At 43.5% G+C, this 25,909-nt stretch overlaps 1 protein-coding gene across 1 annotated transcript in view; it reads right to left on the bottom strand.

Moving 5' to 3' along the window:
* The window catches only part of LOC124606458 (guanine nucleotide-binding protein-like 3 homolog), an 87,380-nt gene that overhangs the window by 5,530 nt on the left and 55,941 nt on the right, over positions 1–25,909 (bottom strand). Inside the window, exons 7-10 of the mRNA XM_047138443.1 lie at positions 21,513–21,696; positions 17,620–17,762; positions 14,998–15,244; positions 14,528–14,705 (exon numbers count right to left, since the gene is read on the bottom strand). Of these exons, the coding sequence (XP_046994399.1) occupies positions 14,528–14,705; positions 14,998–15,244; positions 17,620–17,762; positions 21,513–21,696 (752 nt within the window). The remainder of the gene's footprint in view (positions 1–14,527; positions 14,706–14,997; positions 15,245–17,619; positions 17,763–21,512; positions 21,697–25,909) is intronic.

Here is a 25,909-nt window from a genome sequence, read left to right as displayed (position 1 = left end):
TAAGATTGTCTGCTGCTGGTCAGTATTTAAAATGTCAAAGAGCTGCACACCTTTTCCAGATTGTGGAACGGCACTTATCTGTCCATCGAGGTACTGGTCGCCACCTAAAGACGACCTGAGGACTGTGGGACGGAGAAGTCAGTGGCACGACGGATCACTCGTATGATATGGTCCACCCACCCTTGGACGCTGTCACAGTGTTCAAACATAGCCAGTTGGCTGAAACGCGTCCAGTTAGCACTGCTCACCATCCATTTTGGGGGGCTTAACTTCAGGTGTTGAGCCATGGATTGAGAAGTGGTCACTGGAATGAAGGTTGTCAATGGCTTCACACTGAACAGAGTCAGTGAGGGTGGGAGAACAGAAAGAGAGGTCCATGGCTGAGAATGATCCAGAGAAATGTGAGTGAGTATCTGTGTTGGGGATGCACAGCTCATGAGATGTCATGAGGCCCTTCAAAACCCGACCCCAAGGGCATTTTCTGAGCATTGCTGGTGAATTAAATAAAAATTTAGTTTCTACAGGGAATCATATAACTCTGTTGGAAAATGCCCTTCCGAGACTGATGTCTGAAATATTCCTTTGTGATACTGACAAGGGGGAAATTGAGTCATTAATTAAATCACTGAAGATTAAGGACTCTCATGGATATGATGGAATGCCAACCAGAATATTAAAGTACTGTGTTACACATGTTAGCCTGTATTTAGCCATATTTGTAATTTTTGCTTTAGGAATGGTCAGCTTCCTGAATGATTACTCAGTTGTAAAGCTGCTTCATAAAAAGAGAGACAGGGAAACTACAGACAATTTTAGACCTATTTCTATGCCATAATTGTTTGCTACAGTTATTGAAAAGGCTGTCTATGTAGGGATAATTGATCATTTTGTACCACATAATTTGCTATCAAATGTACAGTTCAGCTTTAAAAGCAATTTAACAACTGAAAATGCTATATTCTCTTCTCTCTTTGAGGTACTGGATGGGTTAAACAAAAGTTTTTGAATGCTAGGCATATTTTTTGGTTTAACTAAGACATTTAATTGTGTTGATCACAAAATATTGATCTAGAAGTTGGACCATTGCGGAATACAGGGAGTAGCTCACAGTTGGTTCACCTCTTATTTTAAAAACAGGCAGCAAAAGGTCATTATACACAGAGTTGAGACTGGCTGTGATGTGGGGTATGAGTGGGGTATAGTCAAATTGGAGGGGGGGGGGGGGGGGGGGAGTGCCCCATTGATCCATTGATTAGTGTTGGGGCCACTCCTGTTCCTTATTTATATAAATGATATGCCCTATAGTATTATGGGTAACTATAAAATATTTCTGTTTGCTTATGACACTAGCTTAGTAGTAAAAGATATTGTGTGCAACATTGGCTCAGTTTCAAACAGTGCAGTTCATGATGACATAATTTCACAGCTTGTAGAAAATAACCTAACATTCAATCACAGTAAGACTCAGTTTTTACAGTTTACAACACATAATTCAACAAAACCCGATGTTTTAATTTCACAGAATGGGCATATGATTAGCGAAATTTAACAGTTCAAATTTCTAGGTGTTCAGGTAGATAGTACACTGTCGTGGAAAGCCCACTTTAAGGATCTTGTTCAAAGACTTAATGCTGCCATTTTTACTATTCAAACGGTTTCTGAAGTAAGTGATCATTCGACACAAAAATTAGTCTACTTCGCATATTTTCATTCGCTTATGTCATATGGTATTATACAGGGTTATTACAAATGACTGAAGCGATTTCACAGCTCTACAATAACTTTATTATTTGAGATATTTTCACAATGCTTTGCACACACATACAAAAACTCAAAAGTTTTTTTAGGCATTCACAAATGTTCGATATGTGCCCCTTTAGTACTTCGGCAGACATCAAGCCGATAATCAAGTTCCTCCCACACTCGGCGCAGCATGTCCCCATCAATGAGTTCGAAAGCATCGTTGATGCGAGCTCGCAATTCTGGCACGTTTCTTGGTAGAGGAGGTTTAAACACTGAATCTTTCACATAACCCCACAGAAAGAAATCGCATGGGGTTAAGTCGGGAGAGTGTGGAGGCCATGACATGAATTACTGATCATGATCTCCACCACGACCTATCCATTGGTTTTCCAATCTCCTGTTTAAGAAATGCCGAACATCATGATGGAAGTGCGGTGGAGCACCATCCTGTTGAAACATGAAGTCGGCGCTGTCGGCCTCCAGTTGTGGCATGAGCCAATTTTCCAGCATGTCCAGATACACGTGTCCCGTAACGTTTTTTTCGCAGAAGAAAAAGGGGCCGTAAACTTTAAACCGTGAGATTGCACAAAACACGTTAACTTTTGGTGAATTACGAATTTGCTGCACGAATGCGTGAGGATTCTCTACCGCCCAGATTCGCACATTGTGTCTGTTCACTTTACCATTAAGAAAAAATGTTGCTTCATAACTGAAAACAAGTTTCGCACTGAGCGCATCCTCTTCCATGAGCTGTTGCAACCGCGCCGAAAATTCAAAGCGTTTGACTTTGTCATCGGGTGTCAGGGCTTGTAGCAATTGTAAACGGTAAGGCTTCTGCTTTAGCCTTTTCCGTAAGATTTTCCAAACTGTTGGCTGTGGTACGTTTAGCTCCCTGCTTGCTTTATTTGTCGACTTCCGCTGGCTACACGTGAAACTTGCCCGCACGCGTTCAACCGTTTCTTCGCTCACTGCAGGCCGACCCATTGATTTCCCCTTACAGAGGCATCCAGAAGCTTTAAACTGCGCATACCATCACCGAATGGAGTTAGCAGTTGGTGGATCTTTGTTTAACTTCGTCCTGAAGTGTCGTTGCACTGTTATGACTGACTGATGTGAGTGCATTTCAAGCACGACATACGCTTTCTCGGCTCCTTTCGCCATTTTGTCTCACTGCGCTCTCGAGCGCTCTGGCAGCAGAAACCTGAAGTGCGGCTTCAGCCGAACAAAACTTTATGAGTTTTTCTACGTATCTGTAGTGTGTCGTGACCATATGTCAATGAATGGAGCTACAGTGAATTTATGAAATCGCTTCAATAATTTGTAATAGCCCTGTATTTTGCGGTAACTCTCCCCATTCTAAAAGCATATTTTTGACCCAGAAACGGGCGGTTCGAGCAATAAGTGATGTACGTTCACGAACCTCTTGTCGACCCCTGTTCAATAGTCTGGGTATTTTGACATTGGTCTCTCAATATATATATTCTTTACTGACATTTCTTGTTAACAATTTCAGCTTATTCCCAAGAATTAGCAGCTTTCACTCAGTTAATACTCGGCAGAAATCCAACCTGCATTTGGATCGGACTTCATTAACTCTTATGCAGAAAGGTGTGCAGTATACTGCTCCATCCATTTTCAATAAGCTGCCACAAGAATTCAAAAATCTTAGCTGTAATCCGCGCACTTTCAAATTGAAACTGAAGAGTTTCCTCATGGGTCATCCTTCTATTCTGTTGAGAAGTTCCTTGAAAAATTAAGCTGATTCTTATGTTATATTGTTGACTACGTTTACTGAAACTTATGGCTTGACTTTTCTTTTGGCTTCATAAACATTTTATTGTTATCTGTGACTACTTTTATGTTATAATTTCATGTACTGACACGTTACATGATCTTGGAGATTTGCTCCTCAATTTGGTCCTATGGAACTTGATGTGTAAATAAATAAATACAGGTATTGGTCAAGCCCCACATGACATGACAGGCATTGAAGGCTCCCACGAGGAATGGTTGCGGGAGTTGTGCGGTAAGATCCATGAGAGACTCAGAGTCTAGTGCATTTTGCGGAGGTAAATACAGTGAGCAAACAGTGATCCTTTAACACACATGAATTTGAACTGCAACTGCTTGCAAGTCAGTAACCAAGGGGAAAGCAGAGGAGTGCTGCGCATTAGTGACTAACACTGCGACATCTCCCTTGGCCCTTTCCACCCATAGGTCATACTTGCAGTATAACGTATATCACTGTAGCCAGGGAATCTGTATCTTTAAAATGTGTTTCTTGTAAACAAAAGCACAAGGGACGTGCCTGTGCTAGGCATTTCAGTTCCTCCACATGAGTCCTGAACCCATTCATGTTCCACTGTAGTATGGAAGCCATGTCATCAGTGTAGTTATAATTTGCCCCTATCTTTCCACCAGGGAGTTTGTAACACTTATATCGATTAGAAGTAGGGTTATATTATGTAACTGTGTATCTGTAATTATGAAGTGTGTATTCTTTGTTGATTAAGGTCATTGATTTGTGACCCAAATTTAAAGTATTGTAATGTATATATGGAAAAAGCTAAATGATGTTTAAAATAATGAAATTTTATAATATATGTAAGTTTATAAGATGAACAATGTGTATTGGAAGCTGGTTCATGCTTAGGGCGTTTGTGTTTGTAATATGTGAAAGACGTATGGAAGTCCCTCCGCAACAGAAGTGGCTTGGTGCGATGCAAAAGGTGGTTCTGGCGATCGAACTGGACGCCTACTTGGCATGAACGGTACACAGTCAATGGCTAGCCGTTGCATGGTACACATCGACAGTGCCAAGGAAGGCAATTGGAAGCCGCTTTGCAAGGAATTTTTCCTCAGATGTGGATTTGGCTGTTGCATGGTGCTCTCGGCAATAACGAATGCTCTAACATGTTAAAAATCCATTGCCAAGAACAAATTGTATAGAGCATTCAAACATCAAGAGCCTTGAGTACAATTAGCTGTCATGTTGCTTGCCACCACAATTTCCCCACTGCTCCACCGGCTTCATGCATACAGATATGTATCAGAGCACAGACCAGTTAATTTGTGTAATTTCAATAATAATCCAAGTGCTATAAACCTGTGTTTAAAACCATATCTTCCATCCTGATCATGAACCTATGCAGGGTCCTCTTCCAGGTGTTTATAAATCCAAGTTCAAATGGTTCAAATGACTCTGAGCACTATGGGACTCAACTGCTGAGGTCATTAGTCCCCTAGAACTTAGAACTAGTTAAACCTAACTAACCTAAGGACATCACAAACATCCATGCCCCAGGCAGGATTCGAACCTGCGACCGTAGCGGTCTTGCGGTTCCAGACTGCAGCGCCTTTAACCGCACGGCCACTTCGGCCGGCATAAATCCAAGTATCATGTTTAAAATGAACTAGTGATTTATTCATGTTTGTCAAATGTGCAAGGATTAGCAAAAGTTGAAGTTAGTTAGAATTTTACTAAAATACTCTCAACTTATTGCAAAGTTTTGTTTTGCAAAAATTCAGTTCCAGACTGTGTAAATGTTACTGTCTAAAATACCTGCTTCACAGGTGATGATAAAAGGCAAATAAGTTATACTCATTTGAAATTTAATTTAGTTTTGATTGTCATCATAAACAAATTTTTGAAGTTAATTGAGCTCAGTGTTGAATAATTTGCCTTGAAAAGGATAAAAACATAAACTATTCCGAGCGAAGCCAAGAATTAAATTTTGCTACTGAAATAATCATAAGAGTTTGACTAGTGATACAGTATCAGTTTATGGGTCCCCACCATATTCTTCTCATATTATTGCTACAAAGGAAATCTGATACATTTCTAGAAATGGAAGTATAAACAGTGTAATTGTGATTTTTTTTTTTTTTTATTACTGGTTGTTACATGTCAGTTATGTTAGAAGCCCCTCCACGCCCAACTTTAGTTTGGCGCTTCCTGCAATAACACCTCAGTACTGAGTCACATAATGATCGTGATTGTAGCTGTCATTATTATGAGTTGACTACAATTTTGCTTTCTGTGATTACTGGTTTGTGCATTACTGGTAACTACTGCTACCCTCAGCTTAGATAGCCCTATGTCTGTTTGTATCCAGTGTGCTATCCAAAGGAAATCTTATGAAAGCCACTTCAACAACTAATATTCAATTTTCTTAAATATGTATTTCCAAATTCATGTGCTTAATTGGGCTAGCGACCACTCATTGTTTCATTCATATACAAAACTTACTACTTTCATTAAACTCCAAAGTTTAAAGCCTGTTTAGTTTTTCTGTTAAATTCACCATATTCAAAATTACTGTCCGATACCTTCATCTGTTAGACATACACGCACGGTCAAAATTATAAATCCTCTGATAGGCTAACATTAGTTTGTGTCACGACATGCTAGTATTGTAACTTGAAGCACTTGAAGAGCGAGGGGGAGTGGAGCGGCTGCCTGGATCCAAGGCATCTAACTCCATGATGTCCTGCTCATCAGTCAGATGGAAAAGAATGACGTCTGACAGCACTCGGGACAGCCTTTGACCTGAACGATGTGAGACTTTCCCTGCCCCCTGTCCTTCGAGGATGAGGGGGAAAGGGGGCATTGAGAGGCACTCTGCTTTTCTTGTACCTTTTGGATGCTGCTGCGTAACTATTGGTGGTCTTTCCTGGTGCAGCTGCCTGGACTGCTTTGTCCTTGACATGTACATATGCAAGTACATGTGCTTGTGGTGGATACAGGCACACTAGGTGTCGTCTGTGTCAAAGCATCCACCTTGGGAATGGGTTTCTGCACTATGGAAGAATATGAGGTGTCAAAGACAGGGGGTTCCATTGCCTTATATTCTTTTTTGGCTTCGGCATAGGGGATCCGCTTGGTCACTTTTATCTCCTGTATTTTGCATTCTTCAGCAAAAACAGGGCAGTCCTAACTCCAGACTGGGTGGTTCCCAGAGCAGTTGATGCAGATAGAGACAGGCTGTAAGACCCAGCGTCATCAGCGGATTTTCCGCAGTTCTCGCAGATCACATCACCTCCACAACTCATAGTTGTATGCCTGAAACGCTGGTATTTATAGCACCGCTTAGGATTTGGAATGTAAGGCCAAACCTTAAGTTGAAGGAACCCCACAATACAATGTTCAGGCAGTGTTGGAGAATTGAATGTGACAATGAAAGTGGCAGTCTTTCCAGTTCCATTATTCCTACGCGTTTATTGCTCCAAATAGACCGTTCCCTGGGATTTCTTGCTTCAGTTCTGCTATGTCCATGTCCATGATATCTCGGCATGTGACAATGCCTTACTGGAGTCGAGAGAGGTGTGTATCTCAACAACAAAATCACAGTCACCCAGTTTCTGTGATTTCTTAAAAAGGTCTACCTGCTTTGACCTGTTAGTTTCAAGCAACAATGACCCATTACGTAATCGTTTTATAGATTTTAATGTTCCAGCATGACCTTCCAAACCCTTATAGATATAAAAGGGAGACGCTTTTTCAAATGTCCCCTCCTTCCTCTGTATCACCAGAGACACATTGTTATTCACGACTGCATGAGGCCTGTTACTGCAGTCCGAAGTACTCTTATTATCAGGAGGACTAGCCTCTCTCATTCTTTTGGATGAATGGGTGTGAATACTCCCAGGTGGTACATCCTTTCTCCTGGAAGGAGAAGATGATGATTTCGAGGGTTCTATCTCAGTCACATGAGCGGCTGGGGAAATAAGGGCCACTCAGACAGAGTCCAACATGCCTGACTAAGCTTTATACAACTTAGGTACAGCAGGTTCTCCAGAGGTTGCCTGCTAATGACACTAGACCCCACAGTTGCAGCTAGTCCATTGACAGCTACTGCAAAAAGGGGCACACTCAATGCAGAGCCTTGTGGGACCCCATTCTCTTGTATATGGGGAGTACTATAGGAAGCACCAACTAAACCCAGAAAGTACATTGAGATAAGAGGTTCTGGATAAAAATTGGGAGTTGGCCCCAGAGATCCCACAAATGGAGGGTAGCGAGCTTGTGGCGATGCTGTGTGGTGTCATAGATCCAATGTCAAGGAAGACAGTAATAAGATGCTGACACTAGGCAAAAGCTGACCAAATAGCACAATCCAGGGAGACCAAATTGTCAGCAGTTGAATTGTCACAACAAAGACCACTCTGAGGTTGAGCCAAAAGATACGGAGACCCATGGAACCAACACAGCCATTAACTCACCATACATCTGAGAGTGAGGCTAATTGGCCAATAGTTGTCCATCTTAAGGGGATGTTTAGTCAGTTTCAGTACTGAGACAATTGTGCTTGCTCGCCACTGAGACACGAACTCATTTCCACTTCAGATATGGTTGAAAATGGCACGGATGTGATGTTGACAATCCGTTGATAAGTGTTTGGGCATTTGACTGTGGATTCGGTCTGGCACTGGAGCTGTGTCAGAGCAAAGGGGTAGGTCACTAAGGAATTCCCGGTCACTGCAAGGCTCATTATAATGTTCCACCTGACATGTAGTACAGGGTAAAGGGCGTCACTCTACCCACAGTCTGAGGATATAAAATGCGGGCTGGTAATTCTCAGATGCAGAGGCTCAAGCATAATAAAAAGCAAGATGTTAGGCAACAGTGTCTGGATTCACAGACACACCAAATACACTCGCGGGGTACTGGAGTCCATAGAGATGTTGAATCCTCCCCCAACCTCCGAAAGAGGGGTATGTGGTCCAATGGTAGCAACCTATCCATCCCAGCGTTTCTGATTCTGTCCTTCGATGAGGTGGCAGACCTGGTCATGGAGCCATTTAAAAGCAATGAGATGCTCCATTGATGGATGTCACTTATCTCTAATGGTCTAGGCAATTTCGTGGGTCCAGCAACGGAAGAGGGTATCGCTGAGTCAGCTGCCGACAGAATGGCTGCAGTTGTGCTCTGGGCAACCGCATTGATATTTCCGTGTGGTGGGTTTTGTTTGTTTTGTTTTGTTTTTGGGTGCAAAAACAACTAGGGTCATACGCAACCATGTCAGAACCATAGAACACTAAGGAGAGGGGCGGGGGGGGGGATATGGAGTTAAAAAGAACTGCACGTTAAGCATCAACAGAAGGAAACACAGTTAAAAACAAGGTCTTGGAGAAAGGTCCATAAAATACACCATAGAGAAATGGAGGTCCTAAACTAGGGATCAAATGTCCTTTGCCATATTGTTAAGACACACAAAAGTAAAACACAGTCGACAGCCTGCACATCGTTTGATAAAACAGCTGCTAACTCAGATGGCAAACATAAATGAGAATGTGAGTGGTTAAAAGAGGGCCACTCCAATCAGAAAATGTCAAACTGTCAGCGGTTGAGGGCAATGAGCACATAGTGGTGGGGGAGCACCACTTAACAAATGGCAATGGCTAAAAAGACAGTGCCCAATACGCAACCTAGCTAAACTGATCTCCTCATGGCGAGAGGGCCGAAAGAAGGGCGTCGAAGCTAATGAAAGAGGCTTAATTTCCCGGAAATTGTTCTCATGAAGGAAGAACCAGTGGTGACGCCAAACTGGCACCACCTGCTGACAGACAGTAAAACAGATATCATCAAAGCAAATGAAAGAACTAGCGGGCCGAGGTACGAGGACTACAGTCTTGGCAACAGCATCAGCAGCCTCATTTCCCATCAGACCCACGTGACCTGGAACCCACGTAAACATCACAGTGACTCCATCAAGACCAAGCAAGAGGCAGCTTTCCTGAACCGTTTGCACTTAGGGATGGATGGTGTACAGCATACTGAGGCTCTGAAGGGCACAGAGAATCGAAGCAGATGATGCAATTGAAAAGCCTGTGTCTCCAGATGTACTGCGGGGCCTGATATAGGGCGAAGAGCTCTGCTGTAAATACTGAGCAGTGTTCTGGAAGCCAATACCGAAAATCATCAGTGCCAATGACAAAGGTACACGCAATATCATGGTCAGTCAGAGCCATAAGCGTACACAAAATGTGTACAGAAAGTTACTATCAAAAAGTTCTGTACAAAGGTCGTGAAATTATGACGATAGAGCGAAGCTGGAGTAATGTCTTTAGAAACTGAATGAAGGCCAAGGTGAGCACGGGCCGCTGCATGAAGACAAGATGGTGAAGGCTTCACACCCATTGGGAAAGTGGCGGGTAGCGAGAAGTTAAGCTGCCGGAAGAAGAGCCGAAAATGAACTCAAGAAGGTTACAGAGAAGAGGGCCGTGCCCCATACGGGCAATCCAAGGAGGTGTCAAAGAAGGAGGTGTAGGATGGGTGCCCTGGCATGGGAGACAAACGGCATGCATAACTGCTAAAGAGGAAGTCATGGTACTATGACATTGGACGTTTGGCAGCTTCAGCATAAAGACTCAATTGTGTCTAGCATAAAAGGCGCCAGTGACCAAATGGATGTCATAATGGTGGATATTACTGAAAGAACGTAAGAGGGATGGACATGCACATGCATAAATGAAACACCTTTAGTCTAGTTTTGAATGGACAAGGGACCGATAAAAATGGATGAGGGTGGTCCGATTGTTCCCCAGGAGGTACCAGTGAGGACACGGAGGACATTGACGGACCGTGTACAGTGGACAGCCAGGTAAGACACGTGGGAGGATCAAGAAAGTTTCCTATCGAGCATGAGCCCCAGGAATTTCTTAGTTTCAACGAACAGAAGAGCAACACGCACAAGATGTAAAGACTGTGGAGAAACCAACTGCGCTGCCAGAAATTCATACAAATGGTTTTGTCAGTGGAAAAGTGAAAGGCACTGTTGACGTTCCATGGGCAAAAGACAATCGAGACATTGCCGAAGATGCGAGAGAGGAGCCAAGTCCATGGAGAACTGCAACAGATCACAAAATTGTCAACAAAAAATGAGCGAGAGATGCCTGGCCGGAGACACGCCATTGTAGGGTTAATGGCGATAGCAAAGAGAACACTGCTGAGGCACGTCGCTTTTTTTTTTTTTTTTTTTTTTTTTTTATAAAGGTGCCCGACAAGGCAGAATCCACACATACCACGAAAACTCTGTCTTAAAAATTCCTGAAGGAAACGGGGGATGCGGCCAGTGTCATAGGCTTCTCCAAATCAAAAAATACGGTCACAGTCTGGTATTTCCAGAGAAAACCATTCATGATATGGGTTGACAAAGTGACGAGATGAGATGACCAACCACAGAGCAGTGAGCTTGAAATCAACACTGTGCAGTGCTTAGTAACTTGCAAGAGTCTAGCCACCATACCAGCCAGGCAGGAATCATGTGTTCCATCAACTTGCAAACACAGCTGGTGTGAGAAATGAGGCGATAACTAGAAGGAAGGTGTTTGTCCTTGCTGGGGTTAGGTATGGCAATGACAATGGCTTCACGCCTGCGTCTGGGAAACATTCCCTCTGCCCAGATGGGATTGTACATATGAAGAAGAAAATGCTTGCCTGCAAGAGAAAGGTTCTGCAACATCTGAATGTGAACACTGTCCGGCCCTGGAGCGGAGGATCGGGATGAAGTGAGAGCATGATCTCGCTCCCTCAGAGTAAAGATGGCATTGTAGCACTCACGATTCTGCAAAGAGAAAGGTATCGCCTGAACCTTCTCCACTCACTTCTGATGGAGGAAGGCAGGGATATAGTGCATGGAGCTCGGAATCTCCGCAAAATAGTGGTCCAGGTGATCGAGATGGACATCATCTGCTACTGTCATGCCGGAAAATAGGGGAATGGTCCATGGTGCCAAACAACCGTCGGAGGTTGGCCCAGATGATGGGTGGAGGAATGGTACTGTTAAAAGAATTAGTAAAGGAAATTCAGCTAGCTTTTCTGCTATCCCAAAGAATGCGGTGACACTGTGCATGCAACTGTTTGTAATGAATTCAGTTGGCCATCATAGGATGATGGTTAAAAATGCGGAGAGCATATCTCTGCATGCAAACTGCATCGCGGCACACCTCAGTCCACCAAGGGACTGAGACACGGTGCGGTAGAGAGGAAGTGCAAGGAATGGAACGTTCTGTGGCGGTAAGGATAACGTTTGTAAGATATGCTACATGATCACCAAAACTGGGGAAATGTTGTTCATCGAAGATTGCCACGGAGGAGTAATGCCTCCAGTCGGCCTTAGAAAGCTGCCATTTGGGTGTGCAGGTAGCGTGAAGTTACAAGTTGTAGACGTGGACAAGAAAAAAAAAAAAAATCCCCGATTTCCCGGTTAAAAAAACACTTTTTTCCACGTGAAAATACATTTCTTCCAAAGTGACAAATACAGTTTTTCTATAAGTCACAGTATACTTTCCCTCGGAGCTGTAAAAAGATCAATCCTTTGAATGGTAAAGGTTGTATACAGCAGCGTTGAACTTCCTGGCACTTCAGGGAACGAAAAATCTTGGAAAAATAAATTTTGGAAAGATCTTTGATGTGCAGTAGCATTTACGCTCCATATTTTCGTATTTTTATTACGAAAGTATAGATTCTTATCCCGCCAAACACAGCATGTTAGTTTCTGAAGCGGGCGGGCGGGCAATACATTTTGAAAGACTTTTGATGTGCAGCTTTATCACAGCCAGAGGTCATAGTTCTACCCTATAAAGCATTGCGGACACTGAAGGCACCCAATGTTAGGAAGGGTGGGAGGAGCTGAGATAATAGTGCAGAAAATGCGTTCTGGGACACTTCATCGTCTGGAGGCAGATACACATTACATATGGTAAATTCCAGAGATGTATTCACACAAACAGCCACAGCATCCAAACCGATTCCAGAACATACGTGCAAACACCACCTGATGCTCTTTCATCATCAGTGCAGTTCTTAAAACAGCCCTGACAGCCACAGAGGGTAGGAACTGCGTCGCTGGGAAACAAGTTTCCTGCAGGGCAATACAAGAAACAGAGGAATTGCACAAATAATGTTGTAGCTCAGCCAAGTGGCAGAAAAAGCTGCTATAGTTCCACTGGACGATCACGCTACAAGTATCCTGTGGTGGCGTGAAGGGACCAAGGAGGCAGGTCATGTCCCAGTGCTGCCTGCTACCAGTGGTTGTGAAGATACACCGTCAATACATGTTTGTTCCGAATCAGGATGGGTGTGTGTTTGGGGGGGGCGGGGTGGTGGGGGGACTATTGGGGCCACCAGGAATTCCTCGGAGACGCAGATCTGGGGTCTGACAGCAAAGGGGCCATCAAAATTCCCCTCTTTTTGGAGGACTACTTCTTGTCCTTAAGATGATTTAGACTCCTGTGAAGGCTTGTCTAACCCCGATTCTGGGACAGAGGAGCTTCAGAAGAGACTGCTGGGGCCATGCAGCCACCAGCAACAGAAAGTTTAATTCACTTCATGTACACACCATGATACCACCCACTCCGAATGGGGTATCTCCCCAGGGGCACCATCCAGCCACTGTAACAGTTCATGTTCAGTAAACTGTTGCCCAGAGCCTCTTGCCCCAGCCCTGTCAGGCATATACTCCTTAGCTTGCGTGGGGAGTTTCCAGCTCAGACTCAAACAATGTGATCCCTGCATGATCAGAAGGCTACCACAGTGCAGGTACTTGATGATATTCCCCACACCCACACCCACAACAGAATGGCTACCTTGCTGTGTTTTGGGTGTAGTACTGATACAAGAAAGAAGGGTGCAAAGAGAAAAAGGCACACAGATGGAATAAACGTTGTGCTGGGCAACCTTCCCTGTGTGATCCGCACTTCTGTACAGTTCAGAAAAGAAGAATAAAGTCAGACCCAACAAGGGGACCGTATAATTAATAATGAAAAGGTGTACAAGGTTGGAAGGTAAGAAAACTGTTGTTCAAAACACAAAGCAGATCCGAGCACAGTTGGCAAAAAGAAACCCATCCAATGGAAAGGTAGAGAGGAAAAAAGGAACAGAATGATAGACTTGCAGCACAGAAAGAAAAGTAGCACTGCAAGGTTTTGGGGCCCTATGGTGGTCTTGCACTTAATCACAAAAGAGATGAGAGACAAATACAAAGAAGCCTGAATTAATTTTGTCCAATAAAACCATGTGGCAGTCTAGCCATCACACCATTTTAATACTTCTGTCCACAGAAAATTATTTATAATACTTGACAAAGTGCAGTACCCCTCATGCAGGCTCTGTGCTGACACAAAACTAGAGATATCACAAAATTACACAAGACAGCAGAGACTGTGGTATTTCTTCTAGTATCACTGCCTTAGATTTGTCACATAATGCAACCAAACAAAATTTGAGTTCCAAAACAAATTTGGTTCTTATAACATATTGTTGTTTAATATGCTTCCCTGGCTGAAAGTAAGTTGTGGCAATTTATTTACAAAGCACATTTTCTTTCATTTTGTTCCTCATACTCAGTCCAACTTATTTACTCTCTTTTGGTCACCTTTTTAACATTTCTTTTCTCCTCTCCCCCTTCTTCTTCTTCTTCTTCTTCTTCTTCAATGTGCTTATTGCTATATTCCATCCCCAACTTTGTTACCTTTCTTTACAAGAATACCTGTTTTCTAGCCACTATTCTTCATTGAGGCCTTGTTACAAAAACTCAATCCAAATATACTTGTTAATACTATAAGCAACGGCATACTTTGTTTGATTAAGAAGGGAACACATGTCATGTCCCAATAGTTAGCATCACTGTTGGATTATCTGCAATACTATGAAAATTGTTTTTGAAACCATACTACGCTTTCACTTTGTTTTTATTTAAATCAATGGGAATATTTTGAATGAGAGGTAAGACACAGAAAAACCAGAAAGGTGCGCTGTGAAGCAATAAACAAATATAATTACCATTCCGAGCTCTTTCTTTTTTCAGTTTTTTAAATTGCAGTTTCTTAAAGTTATTCAGTTTCTCATTCCCATCAGCATTTGCAAAAGAAACTTCTTTCTTTTTAGTTGTTTCCTTTGCCTTTCCTTTCCTCCAACGTAGTTTTTTCTTATTAGATGCAATGGATACATTGTCTGGAAGCTGAAATAAAATATGGAGTCAAACATTAATTGATGCAAAAATAACTGCACAAATTTTAATGTAAACTCCCATAACAGTTATTTCCTAATATTTCATCAGCCTCTGTACCATTAGTAAGCTACGCATTTTGAAAATAAAAAAAATTATTTTGATGTAAAGAGATCTTTTCTTAAAACTAAAGAAGGCAAATATTTTCTGCTGAAGCAGACAATGGTAGACTTCTAAATTTTATCAGAGGTAACCGACATAAGTACTGCTATAATACTGAAAGTAAACACCATGCAATACATACAAGTTCACTCTTATTCTCAACTTCCATCTTCTCAAAGACAGAATTTGCGTCAACAGGTCCACTGGATTCCATTCTAATTTCTGCTACAGATTGTTTCCTAGAGGACTCCAATGCGCCCAGTACTTCCGTTTCCATAGCTTCAAAAGAAGCTATGTCAAATTCAGCAACTGCTTCCTGCACAATTGCAGAGCTTACATGTGCATCTGTGATGTCCTCTGGTGGAACTGTGTAGTACTTAATTTTACCTCTAAAATCACAAACAAAAAGATACATGAACTAAAGGTTTTAACTAAAAAAAATATATGTTGAAACTTCTTCTCATTCACTAATACAAAAAGAATATATTGTCGCACTTAAAACAAATGGTTTCTGGTTGCAGCCACATTAAAGCAATAAAAGATTAAACACATGATAAGCTTCAAAGAATTCATTTGCACACGTGGTGACAACTAACTTCCGCTCTGAAAATGGCTGAGATTCGTACAATTTATAACAATTATTTGGGCATTATTATTCTTACACCAAGTGTCAAAATCAATCTTGCTTACTATTAAAGCTTGTGGTTTGCTGACTGGTACGACGAGCATTGAACTGTTTGTGAAGAAACAGTTGTCACACAAATAAATGCAATGAAAAATAAGCAAAAAATGAATTCATTTGGACCTGATTTCTTGTTTCACAATGATCAATTTGGATTAAATTTATTACCTAAATCTTTATTGTTCCATATACATATGTATGTTTAAAGCACGTAAATATTAATGTGGTTTTGATCTAATCTAACAATAGGACATGTGCAACTGCAGCAGAATATCTTGGAGAGGAAGGAGGGAGGGAGGGAGGGAGGGAGGGAGGGGGGAGAGGAAGGAGGGAGGGAGGGAGGGAGGGGGGAGAGGAAGGAGGGAGGGAGGGAGGGAGGGGGGAGAGGAAGGAGGGGAGAGAGGGAGGAGGGGAGAGAGGGAGGAGGGGAGAGAGGGAGGAGGGGAGAGAGGGAGGAGGGGAGAGAGGGAGGAGGGGAGAGAGGGAGGAGGGGAGAGAGGGAGAGAGGGAGGAGGGGAGAGAGGGAGGAGGGGAGAGAGGGAGGAGGGGAGAGAGGGAGGAGGGGAGAGAGGGAGGAGGGGAGAGAGGGAGGAGGGGAGAGAGGGAGGAGGGGAGAGAGGGAGGAGGGGAGAGAGGGAGGAGGGGAGAGAGGGAGGAGGGGAGAGAGGGAGAGAGGGGAGAGAGGGAGAGAGGGGAGAGAGGGAGAGAGGGGAGAGAGGGAGAGAGGGGAGAGAGGGAGAGAGGGGAGAGAGGGAGGAGGGGAGAGAGGGAGGAGGGGAGAGAGGGAGGAGGGGAGAGAGGGAGGAGGGGAGAGAGGGAGGAGGGGAGAGAGGGAGGAGGGGAGAGAGGGAGGAGGGGAGAGAGGGAGGAGGGGAGAGAGGGAGGAGGGGAGAGAGGGAGGAGGGGAGAGAGGGAGGAGGGGAGAGAGGGAGGAGGGGAGAGAGGGAGGAGGGGAGAGAGGGAGGAGGGGAGAGAGGGAGGAGGGGAGAGAGGGAGAGAGGGGAGAGAGGGAGAGAGGGGAGAGAGGGAGAGAGGGGAGAGAGGGAGAGAGGGGAGAGAGGGAGAGAGGGGAGAGAGGGAGGAGGGGAGAGAGGGAGGAGGGGAGAGAGGGAGGAGGGGAGAGAGGGAGGAGGGGAGAGAGGGAGGAGGGGAGAGAGGGAGGAGGGGAGAGAGGGAGGAGGGGAGAGAGGGAGGAGGGGAGAGAGGGAGGAGGGGAGAGAGGGAGGAGGGGAGAGAGGGAGGAGGGGAGAGAGGGAGGAGGGGAGAGAGGGAGGAGGGGAGAGAGGGAGGAGGGGAGAGAGGGAGGAGGGGAGAGAGGGAGGAGGGGAGAGAGGGAGGAGGGGAGAGAGGGAGGAGGGGAGAGAGGGAGGAGGGGAGAGAGGGAGGAGGGGAGAGAGGGAGGAGGGGAGAGAGGGAGGAGGGGAGAGAGGGAGGAGGGGAGAGAGGGAGGAGGGGAGAGAGGGAGGAGGGGAGAGAGGGAGGAGGGGAGAGAGGGAGGAGGGGAGAGAGGGAGGAGGGGAGAGAGGGAGGAGGGGAGAGAGGGAGGAGGGGAGAGAGCTGTGTATCTCTATGACACAGAACAATTAAAGTTTAAGAAGGGAGCTCGAAGAGCATTATAAGGAATATCTACTGCAAAACTGTGTGTGTACCAACAGACTGTACTGCCTGCAGAGAACAAAAATGAGACAACAAATGAAAAATAGGAACAAGACATTATCTGACAAAAAGACAGAAAGAATGTAAAGTAAAGGACAAACACAGCTCTTGTATAAGCAACTGCATGAATAACCTTCCATCGTATCCTATTACTCCTAACTTTTCCTTCTGCTAATATTCGCTACACATGGTTTTTCATTTCTGTGCGCCAAAACAATAACTATTTGTCCTTAACATGATCACATTGTCTTTTAATATTTTGGTCTTTTCATTGACCTATACCATCTGTCCAAAAAACACTTAATTTACCAGTTCTTAGTTCTCCAATAAAAAGAACTAGTTATATCAAAGCTGCCATTCCACATTTATTTAATAATAATAATAATAATAATCCTGAAAACAACATCAAAGTAGGACTTTCATTACCTGTTCCAATCATCAATCAATATCCTTGCAGCAACTTCTGGGTCTGGTACACCTCCTTTCTTGAACCTGCCCATTCGCTTGGCCAGAAGTGAAAAAAATTCCTGTGGTGTAGAGTATTCTGGAATGTTGTACAGCTCCATCATCTGATTGTAAGTAAAAAGTATTGTTAAAAGTAACACAAGGAAGCATGACACTTAGCGTACGTTATTATTTAGGGAGGCTCTTTTTCTCAAAAATCATTGTAATCATGACAATAATCAACACTTATTATAATAAGCAACTGACTGAAGCCCGGAAAATTTGGGCTTCTGACAAAAACAAGAGAATGTGATTTGGGGGGGGGGGGGGGGGGGGGGGGGGGGGGAGCGTCTTTCTAAAAATAAAAGTAAAGACATTTGTTTTCTGGACATTTTTATTCACGATAATGAAAGAACCCTTATTTCACAATATATTTTGACATCTTCAAACTCAAGACATTTGTGATGCACTCCACAAGCTTTCCTACCCCTTCTGCTTACTCAGCTGTTGTCAAGTTGTTGAACACAGCAGAATGCAGGTGTCTGTTATCATGGAGAAGGGCAATGCTTCTGGACAAAAATCCATGCCATTTGTTTTGAATGTTGTAGCATAGTTGGTAAAGCCTATTGGCTGCTGCATTTATGGTCTCTCCTCTAGGCATAAAGCTGATTCACAGAACACCCTCTCAATCTCAAAACACTGTGACCACAATCTTTTTGGGGCTCAGAATTTCTTTGGCTTTTTTGTTTTGTTGGGGGTTGTGAATTATGCCAGTCCATTGACTGGCACTTGGCTTCTGGACTTTCATGGTAAACCCATGTCTCATCACCAGTAACAAATTTTTTATTTGACTTTATCTGGGACCTGGAAGTGCTCAGCAACCACATTTATTTCAAATGATGAGAGAAGGTACAGCAGTCAGAACTTGTGTTTATTGTAGAAGATTTAGATTTCAGTTATAAAGTGTTTTTCGTAAAATGAGTGTTTCTGTCATATCACAATCCATCTACTGCCAATATAAGTTTGGCAGAATCTACAACTGTGAGTCCAAGTATTCAGATGTACTGCAGAAGGAGTGGCTAATGAGATATTCTTTTATTTTTTGTTTAAATATTTGAGTGATTTTCAGCCAGTATGCCTGATGTTCAATGACAATTTATTATAAGCTTTCGTACCAGAATATAAAAATCTATTCTGAAGCCTAGAAAGGGATTGATTATCTACCTGTAAATTCCAGTAGGGCAAACCATTTGCCTGTATTCAGAAATCTTACTACACAATGAATCTCACACTTGGTGGGATCATTAATTTTGTCACACATACTAAAATCACACAAACAAACAGTCAACAACTATTTCTGCTAGCTGTTAGCACCCTACTGGCACCAATGATTAGGATGATTATGATGCAGGTGTGGGAAGAGAATATTGTGTCTTCTAAGATCAAAATATTCTGTTCTTAAAAGACCTTTGCAGCAATTCTAAGCGCCCCCCCCCCTTGCCCGCGCGCGCGCACACACACACAAACTGGCAACTGTCTTTGGTCACAGAGGCTGGAGTGCAAGCAACTGCGCCCGATAGGAGTCGCAATCTGTGGATAGTTGGGGATGAGGAGGAGGCTGGGGTGTGGAGGGGCAGCAGGGCAGGGAAGGAGGAGAGTGTAGTGCTGCATCTAGGAATATGTGGGGACAGGGTAGTGCTACTAAGTGAGGTCAGGAGGTTGGGAGATGGGGCAGGGAGGGGGGGAGGGGGGAGGGAGAGAAGTAGGGGAGGGGGAAAAGACTAGTGGGTGTATTGGTGGAATAGAAGGCTGTCTAGTGCTGGACTGGAGTCAGAGAAGGGGATATATGGGCAAAGGACACAGACTAGTGAAGGTTGAGACCAGGGTAGTTGGGGGAAATTAGGTTATGTTGCAGGGAGAGTTCTCACCTGCACAATTCCGAAATGATGGTATTCGTAGGTAGGATCCAGATGATGCAGGCTGTGAAGCACTCATGGATGAAGCAGACTGTGTTGGACAGATTGTTCAGAAAATGGGTGGCCGAGCTGTCTCTTTGACATGGTTTGTCAGTGGCCATCCATGTGGGCAGAAACCTTGTAGGCTGTCAAGCCCAAGTAGAAAGCAGTGCAGTGGTTGCAGCTTAGGGTTGCAGCTTAGTTTGTAGATTGCATGACTGCTTTTTAAGATAGTCTTGCCTTTGACGGCATAGGTCATTCCTATGATTCAACTGGAGTAGGTGGTGGCGCGAGGATATATGCCACAGGTCTCGCATTTACATCTGTTCCAGGGATATGAGCCATGAAGCAAGGGGTTGGTAGCAATGTTGGAGTAGGGATGGACAAGGCTATTGCATAGGTTTGGAGGGTGGTAATATACCACTTTGGGAAGGGTGGAAAGGTTAGTGTGTAGGATACTCCTAATTTCAGGGCACAATGAGAAGCAGTTGAAACCTTGGTGAAGAATGTGATTCAATTGCTGTCACTAGAGAAAGGCATGGGAAATCTGTTTCTGTACAAGGTTGGGAAGGTAATTTCAGCCTGTGATGGCCTCAGTAAGACCCTTGGTATGTTTGGAGAGGGACTGCTTGCCACTACAGATGCCCAGTGTGGCTAGGCTGTATGGAAGGGACTTCTTGATATGGAATAGTTGGCAGTTGTCAAAGTGGAGGTATTGCTTGTGGTTGGTAGGTTTTATATGGATGGAGGTATGACATAGCCATCTTCAAGGTGGATAAGGTATCCTCACCCTCAGTCCAGATCACAAACATGCCATCGATGACTCTGAACCAGGTAGGGGGTTTGGCATTCTGAGTGTTAGGAAGGAATCCTTTAGATGGGCATGAACAGGTTGGCAGAGGATGGTGCTATGCAGTTGCCTATTGGTGTGTCATGGATTTGCTTGCAGTTGATACGTTCAAAGGTCAATAAATTGGGGGTGAGGATACAGTTGTTCATGGTGACCAGGAAGGAAATCATAGGTTTGGAGTCAGTCAGCTGGTGGGAAAGATATTGTTTAATAGTGGCAAAGCCTGGGGATGGTAGTGCAGAGGGAAGTGGCACCAATAGTGACAAGCAGGCGTGCCATGTGGTAAAGGAACTGGAATTGTGGACAGTCAGTAGAGGAAATGGTTGGTGTCTTTTATATATAAATATATTAATATCAGCCATTTCCTCCACCGACATGCTTCACTTCAATGACTGCTTCACAGCCTGGCCATCTGGACCCTTTCTTCCTTTTCCTAGCTGCACAGGTGGGAAATCTACCTGCAATGTCTCCTCTATTCCCATAGCCCCCTTGCCCCTGTCCCTGTCCTTCACCCATTTATCCCCTTCCATGCTCCCACTCCAGCACTACACATCCTTCCGTTCCACCAATGTACACACTAGCCTTTTCCCTCCTCTACATCTCTCTCCTTTTCTACTTGCCCCCAGCCCCCTCAAATGCCCCAACTGCACTTAGCAGGCCTACCCTTTCCCCGCATCCCTGAATGCTTCCACAAGCAGCACTACAACCTCCCCCACCCCTACCCTGCTACCCCTTTCTGCCCCTGCCCCTCCTTACTCCCCCCACCATTCACAGATTGCTTCTCCCATTGGACACAGTTGCTCGCAGTCCGGTTTCAGCGGCCAGAGACAGCACCTATTAACAGATGTACCCTGCAATAGCAAATACTGCCACAGCAGTGCCACCTTACAGATAGAGGGGGGGAGGGGGATTCATTTCCTCATTAAAAAACATGTCGAATACTTAATATGCTAAGGTTAGATAATTTAAATCATTAAGTGGTACATGACTTTCCTTATGAATGTTTATCAGCAGGCCAAGACAGATGATATAAAGAAGTGACTTTCATACCAACCTGTAGGCTCTCTTACCTGTTCCCTGTTTGCTCTTTGAAGAATTGCTGAAGCTGGTGTCATTGGATCCATTAGGCTTTCTACTCTAACAGCATTCTTCAATGCAACAGATGCATCACCACGTCCATCAGATGAAGCAAACACAATTCCAGGACTATCTAATAGTTTAATTTTAGAATCCAACTGAACTTCTTGCATGGCCCTACAGAAGAAAAAGATATTTATTAAAAGGAAGTACTGCTATGCAGAAAACCACAGGAGACCAATAGATATTTATTGCTGTCAAAATGGAGGAATAAATATAAAAGTAAAGGCAATTCTTTCCAAGGTACACAGAATTATTTCTCAGTCTAGTTTCCCATAAGAACCATGAACACTACTACTTTTTTTCTTTACAAACCAATAAAGATATCTATTCTCACTGGAGCAATGGGAACCGTAACACGAAGTGCATTGTTGGTCACTTAAATAATAATAAATCAAATACACAGAAAACAATTTAAAATCTGCAGTAAAATCACTGCACAACAAACACAAATGTCGAAACAAGCCACGAAATTGCTTAATGAACTGAAACACAAATTTTTGCCCAAAGCAATTTTAGAAAAATGCAAGCAATAACTTTAGCAGAGGAAAATGAAACTAAATGTATTAACCAACTGGAAAAACAGGAACTTGATGAGGACCAGAAAAAAACTGTAAAATGTGGACAATATATGCAAACATGCTTGAGGGAAGGAAAAGTCATTACACATTCTGATCACGACAGAGATATAAAGCAAGGCAGCAGTCTTAAGCAGTGAGCAGATCCTTCGCACTGTTTCTCTCAATTCAGGAATTGGAATGACACTCCAGTCTCTTTGCATATTTACATGTCACCCTTTTTTTTATATATATATTCTGAACCTTCCTCCTTGTCTTGGCGAAGAAGCTGTGAAAAATCTGAAATGCAAAGTTCTTTCTGCCAGTCCATCTTAGTTCCTATTTTGGCAAAAGATAACAACACTTATGTCTCACCTGTTGTTAACATTCATTCTCATTCTGATTTCAATTAAAGTTTGTCGACTTGATCTTAATGCAAAACACAATATTGTTCACTTACATATCTACAACCATATACTGAGGTGACAAAATTCATGGGATACCTCCTAATATCATGTCCGTCCTCCTTATGCCCCACACAGCGCAGCAAATGGACATGGTGTGGACCCAACAAGTCATTGGAAGTCCCCTGAAAAAATATTGAGCTATGCTGCATCAATAGTTGTCCATGATTATGGAAGTGTTGCCAGTGCAGGATTTTCTGCATGTACTGAGCTCTCGTTTATTCAATGGGTTTCATGTTGGACAACCTGGGTAGCCGTATCATTTGCTCGAAATGTCCAGAATACTATTCACACCAATTGCAAACAATCATGGCCCAGTGACATGGCGCACTGCCTTCCGTACAAATTTTCATCACTGTTTGGGAACAAAGTCCATGAAGGCCGCAAATGGTCTCCAAGTAACTGAACATAATCATTTCCAGCCAATGATCAGTTCAATTGGACCAAAGGACCCAGTTCATTCCATTTAAACACAGTCCATACCATTATGGAGCCATCACCAGCTTGCACAGTGCCTCATTGACAACTTGGGTCCACAGCTTCACGGTCTGCACCACACTCTAATCCTACCGTCAGCTCTCGCCAACTGAAATCAGGACTCGTCTGATTAGGTCACAGTTTTCCAGTCATCTAGGGTCCAACCAACATGGTCACAAGCCCAGGAGGGGTGCTGCAGGTGATGTCACACTGCTAGCAAAGGCACTCAGGTCGGTCATCAGTTGCCGTAACCATTAACACAAAATTTCACAGCACTGTCCCAACGAATACGTTCATTGTACATCCACATTGATTTTTGTGGTTATTCATGCAGTGTTGCTTGCCTGTTAGCACTGACATTTCTAAGCAAATGCCATTGCTTTCAGCCATTAAGAGAAGGTTATCAGCCACTGTGTTGTCCATGGTGAGAGGCAATGCCTGAAATTTGTTATTCTCGGTATAATCTTGACGCTGTCGATCTTGGAATATTCAATTCCCTAAAGAGAATTTCCAAAATGGAATGTCCCACGCATCTAACTCTAACTACCATTCCAAGTTCAAAGCCTAAATTCCTGTCATGCGGCCATAACCACATCGGAAACCTTTTCGTATGAACCACCTGAGTGCAAATGACAGTTTTAGCAAATCACTGCCCATTTATACCTTGTGTACGCGATACTACTGCTTTCTGTATATGTGCATATCACTATACCATGACTTTCGTCATCTCAGTGTATTTTTCAGACCACTCAAGTACATAGTAGAGGGTACTCTCCACTGCAGCTTATTCAGTGTCTTCCCATTTAATTTGTGCATAGAGTGTAAAAAGAACGAATGTTTAAATGCCTCCACACACACACAGTAGTAAGTTTAATCTTGTATTTGCAATCTCCACAGGAATGATATATAGGTAGCTGTAGTAACACCTAGATCTTCATTTAATACGGGGTTTTCAAACTTTGTAAATAGGCACTTGCATTCATGGGATAAATGGCATTATTTCATTCAGGACTTTCAGCATTTCCATCACACTCTGCTGCGAGTCAAACAAACATGTGAACATCTACACTGTCCTCATGTTCAATATATCCACTGGATTCTCTCAGTCCCACACATTTCAGCAATGTTCTAGAATGTGTTGCACACATTTTTTAAACAATCTCCTTTGCAGCGACTGTGTTTACCCAATATCCTTACCATATATTGAAGTCACTCACCTGCTTTACCTATGATCAAGCCCATTTAATCATTGTATTCTATAATGCCACAAGCTGTGTTGTATGCAGTGCGGTATTGTTATCAGCACTGCTGTCTGCCTTGTGGTTAGCCAGTCAAACCCAATCACCAGCAGTTATTTGTTATTTTGTATTTATTCATTGTGGAAGCTTCTCGAAATTTCATATGTTTGAACACTCTGGAATATTCGATGTTTGTGTAAATAGAAGCACTCTCCATCCAGGAGTTTGGTTCTGTTCTGAATGAGTACTGTAGTTCATCATCACAGTGTTTTCAGTGCTAAGCAATGTACTTCACTGACCACCTTGTTTTCCAGTGTGGACATGATTCTGGTTACAACAGGACATTGTTTGGTGGAGACATTGAGTACACGAAGACACCTGTACCTCCGTGGCTCCAATTAGGCAACATAAAAGCCGTCACCTACACAGACAGGAACTGGAATACAAGCAGTGGTCCATGTATTCAGGCGAGCAATCGATTCCAAATCAACTGTAAGTCAGCTGCACATCTGTCAGTGTTTTCCGGAGACGCTGGTCAGGACATGACAAAATGGCTGAAAAGATTTGAGCGAGTTGCTGGATGACAGAAGGTGTTTTGCAGATATGTACTTTTACTTTTATGGCCAGTCAAGTAGTAGTTCAAGAACAACAAAGAGAAGCTCAGTAGCTGGGTGAATCGACATATGACAGAAGCTGACAAAATGAACAGAGTCACACAAGGCATGTAATAAACTTCTGGTTCAGGATGTCATAACACAGGAATTCATCAACTGATGCCAGTGCATCCAGAAAATGACACAGAAAAATCAGACAGCAGACACATGACTGGCTCCCAAATGTCGTCCCTCTATGGCTGTAGGGGAAGCCCACAATGACACTGCCTCTCTCTCATACATGAGGTGGTGAGAGAAGAGATACAGCATTTTATAGCAACTACAACCGAGTAAGCAAGAGATAGCAGCTATAAATGTCAACCCTATACGTTGGAGGTGATAGAAAATGTTGAAGAGTAGGTGTATCAATCTTTAGCACCTATCTCCACCACCAGCTGAATGCACCAGGAAGAATGGACCAACTGTTTCACCCTGCAGAAGAACAGACATTTGGAGGGCAGAGGATAACAAGCTTGTATGTTTCCACTGTGCAAGCCCTTGACAAGCTGTACATTATTGCAGAGAAAGAAGATAAGTTTTTAACATCCACTAAGCCACCAGATGTCAACCAGAACAACAATTCTATTCAGGCCCGTCGACTGCAGATGAATACTGTCAGTTGTGGGGTGAAGCTCATCACCATACCCTCAATGAGATCATTCTCCAACATGCCATAACTGTTGAGCATTAGCATACAGAAGTACCACCCAATCACTGAGCTGCTGAATTCAGGGGAATTAAGTGAGGTTATTATCTATGGAAGTGAGATTGTCACAGGTGAAAATCCTCCACACATGACTATCACCAAGATGTCTGGAAATTCGTTGATGTCATTATTGATGGCCAACACCTCAGGGCACTAGTCAACTAAGGGCTCCCTTCTGTGTAATGCTGAATGCTTATCTTTGCCAGCAAAGGAGATCTATGTTTTTTGATAAGAA

This window comes from Schistocerca americana, chromosome 1, assembly GCF_021461395.2.
Source record: "Schistocerca americana isolate TAMUIC-IGC-003095 chromosome 1, iqSchAmer2.1, whole genome shotgun sequence".
Classification (NCBI taxonomy): Eukaryota; Metazoa; Arthropoda; class Insecta; order Orthoptera; family Acrididae; genus Schistocerca; species Schistocerca americana.
This window is presented reverse-complemented; position numbering and strand designations above follow the sequence as displayed.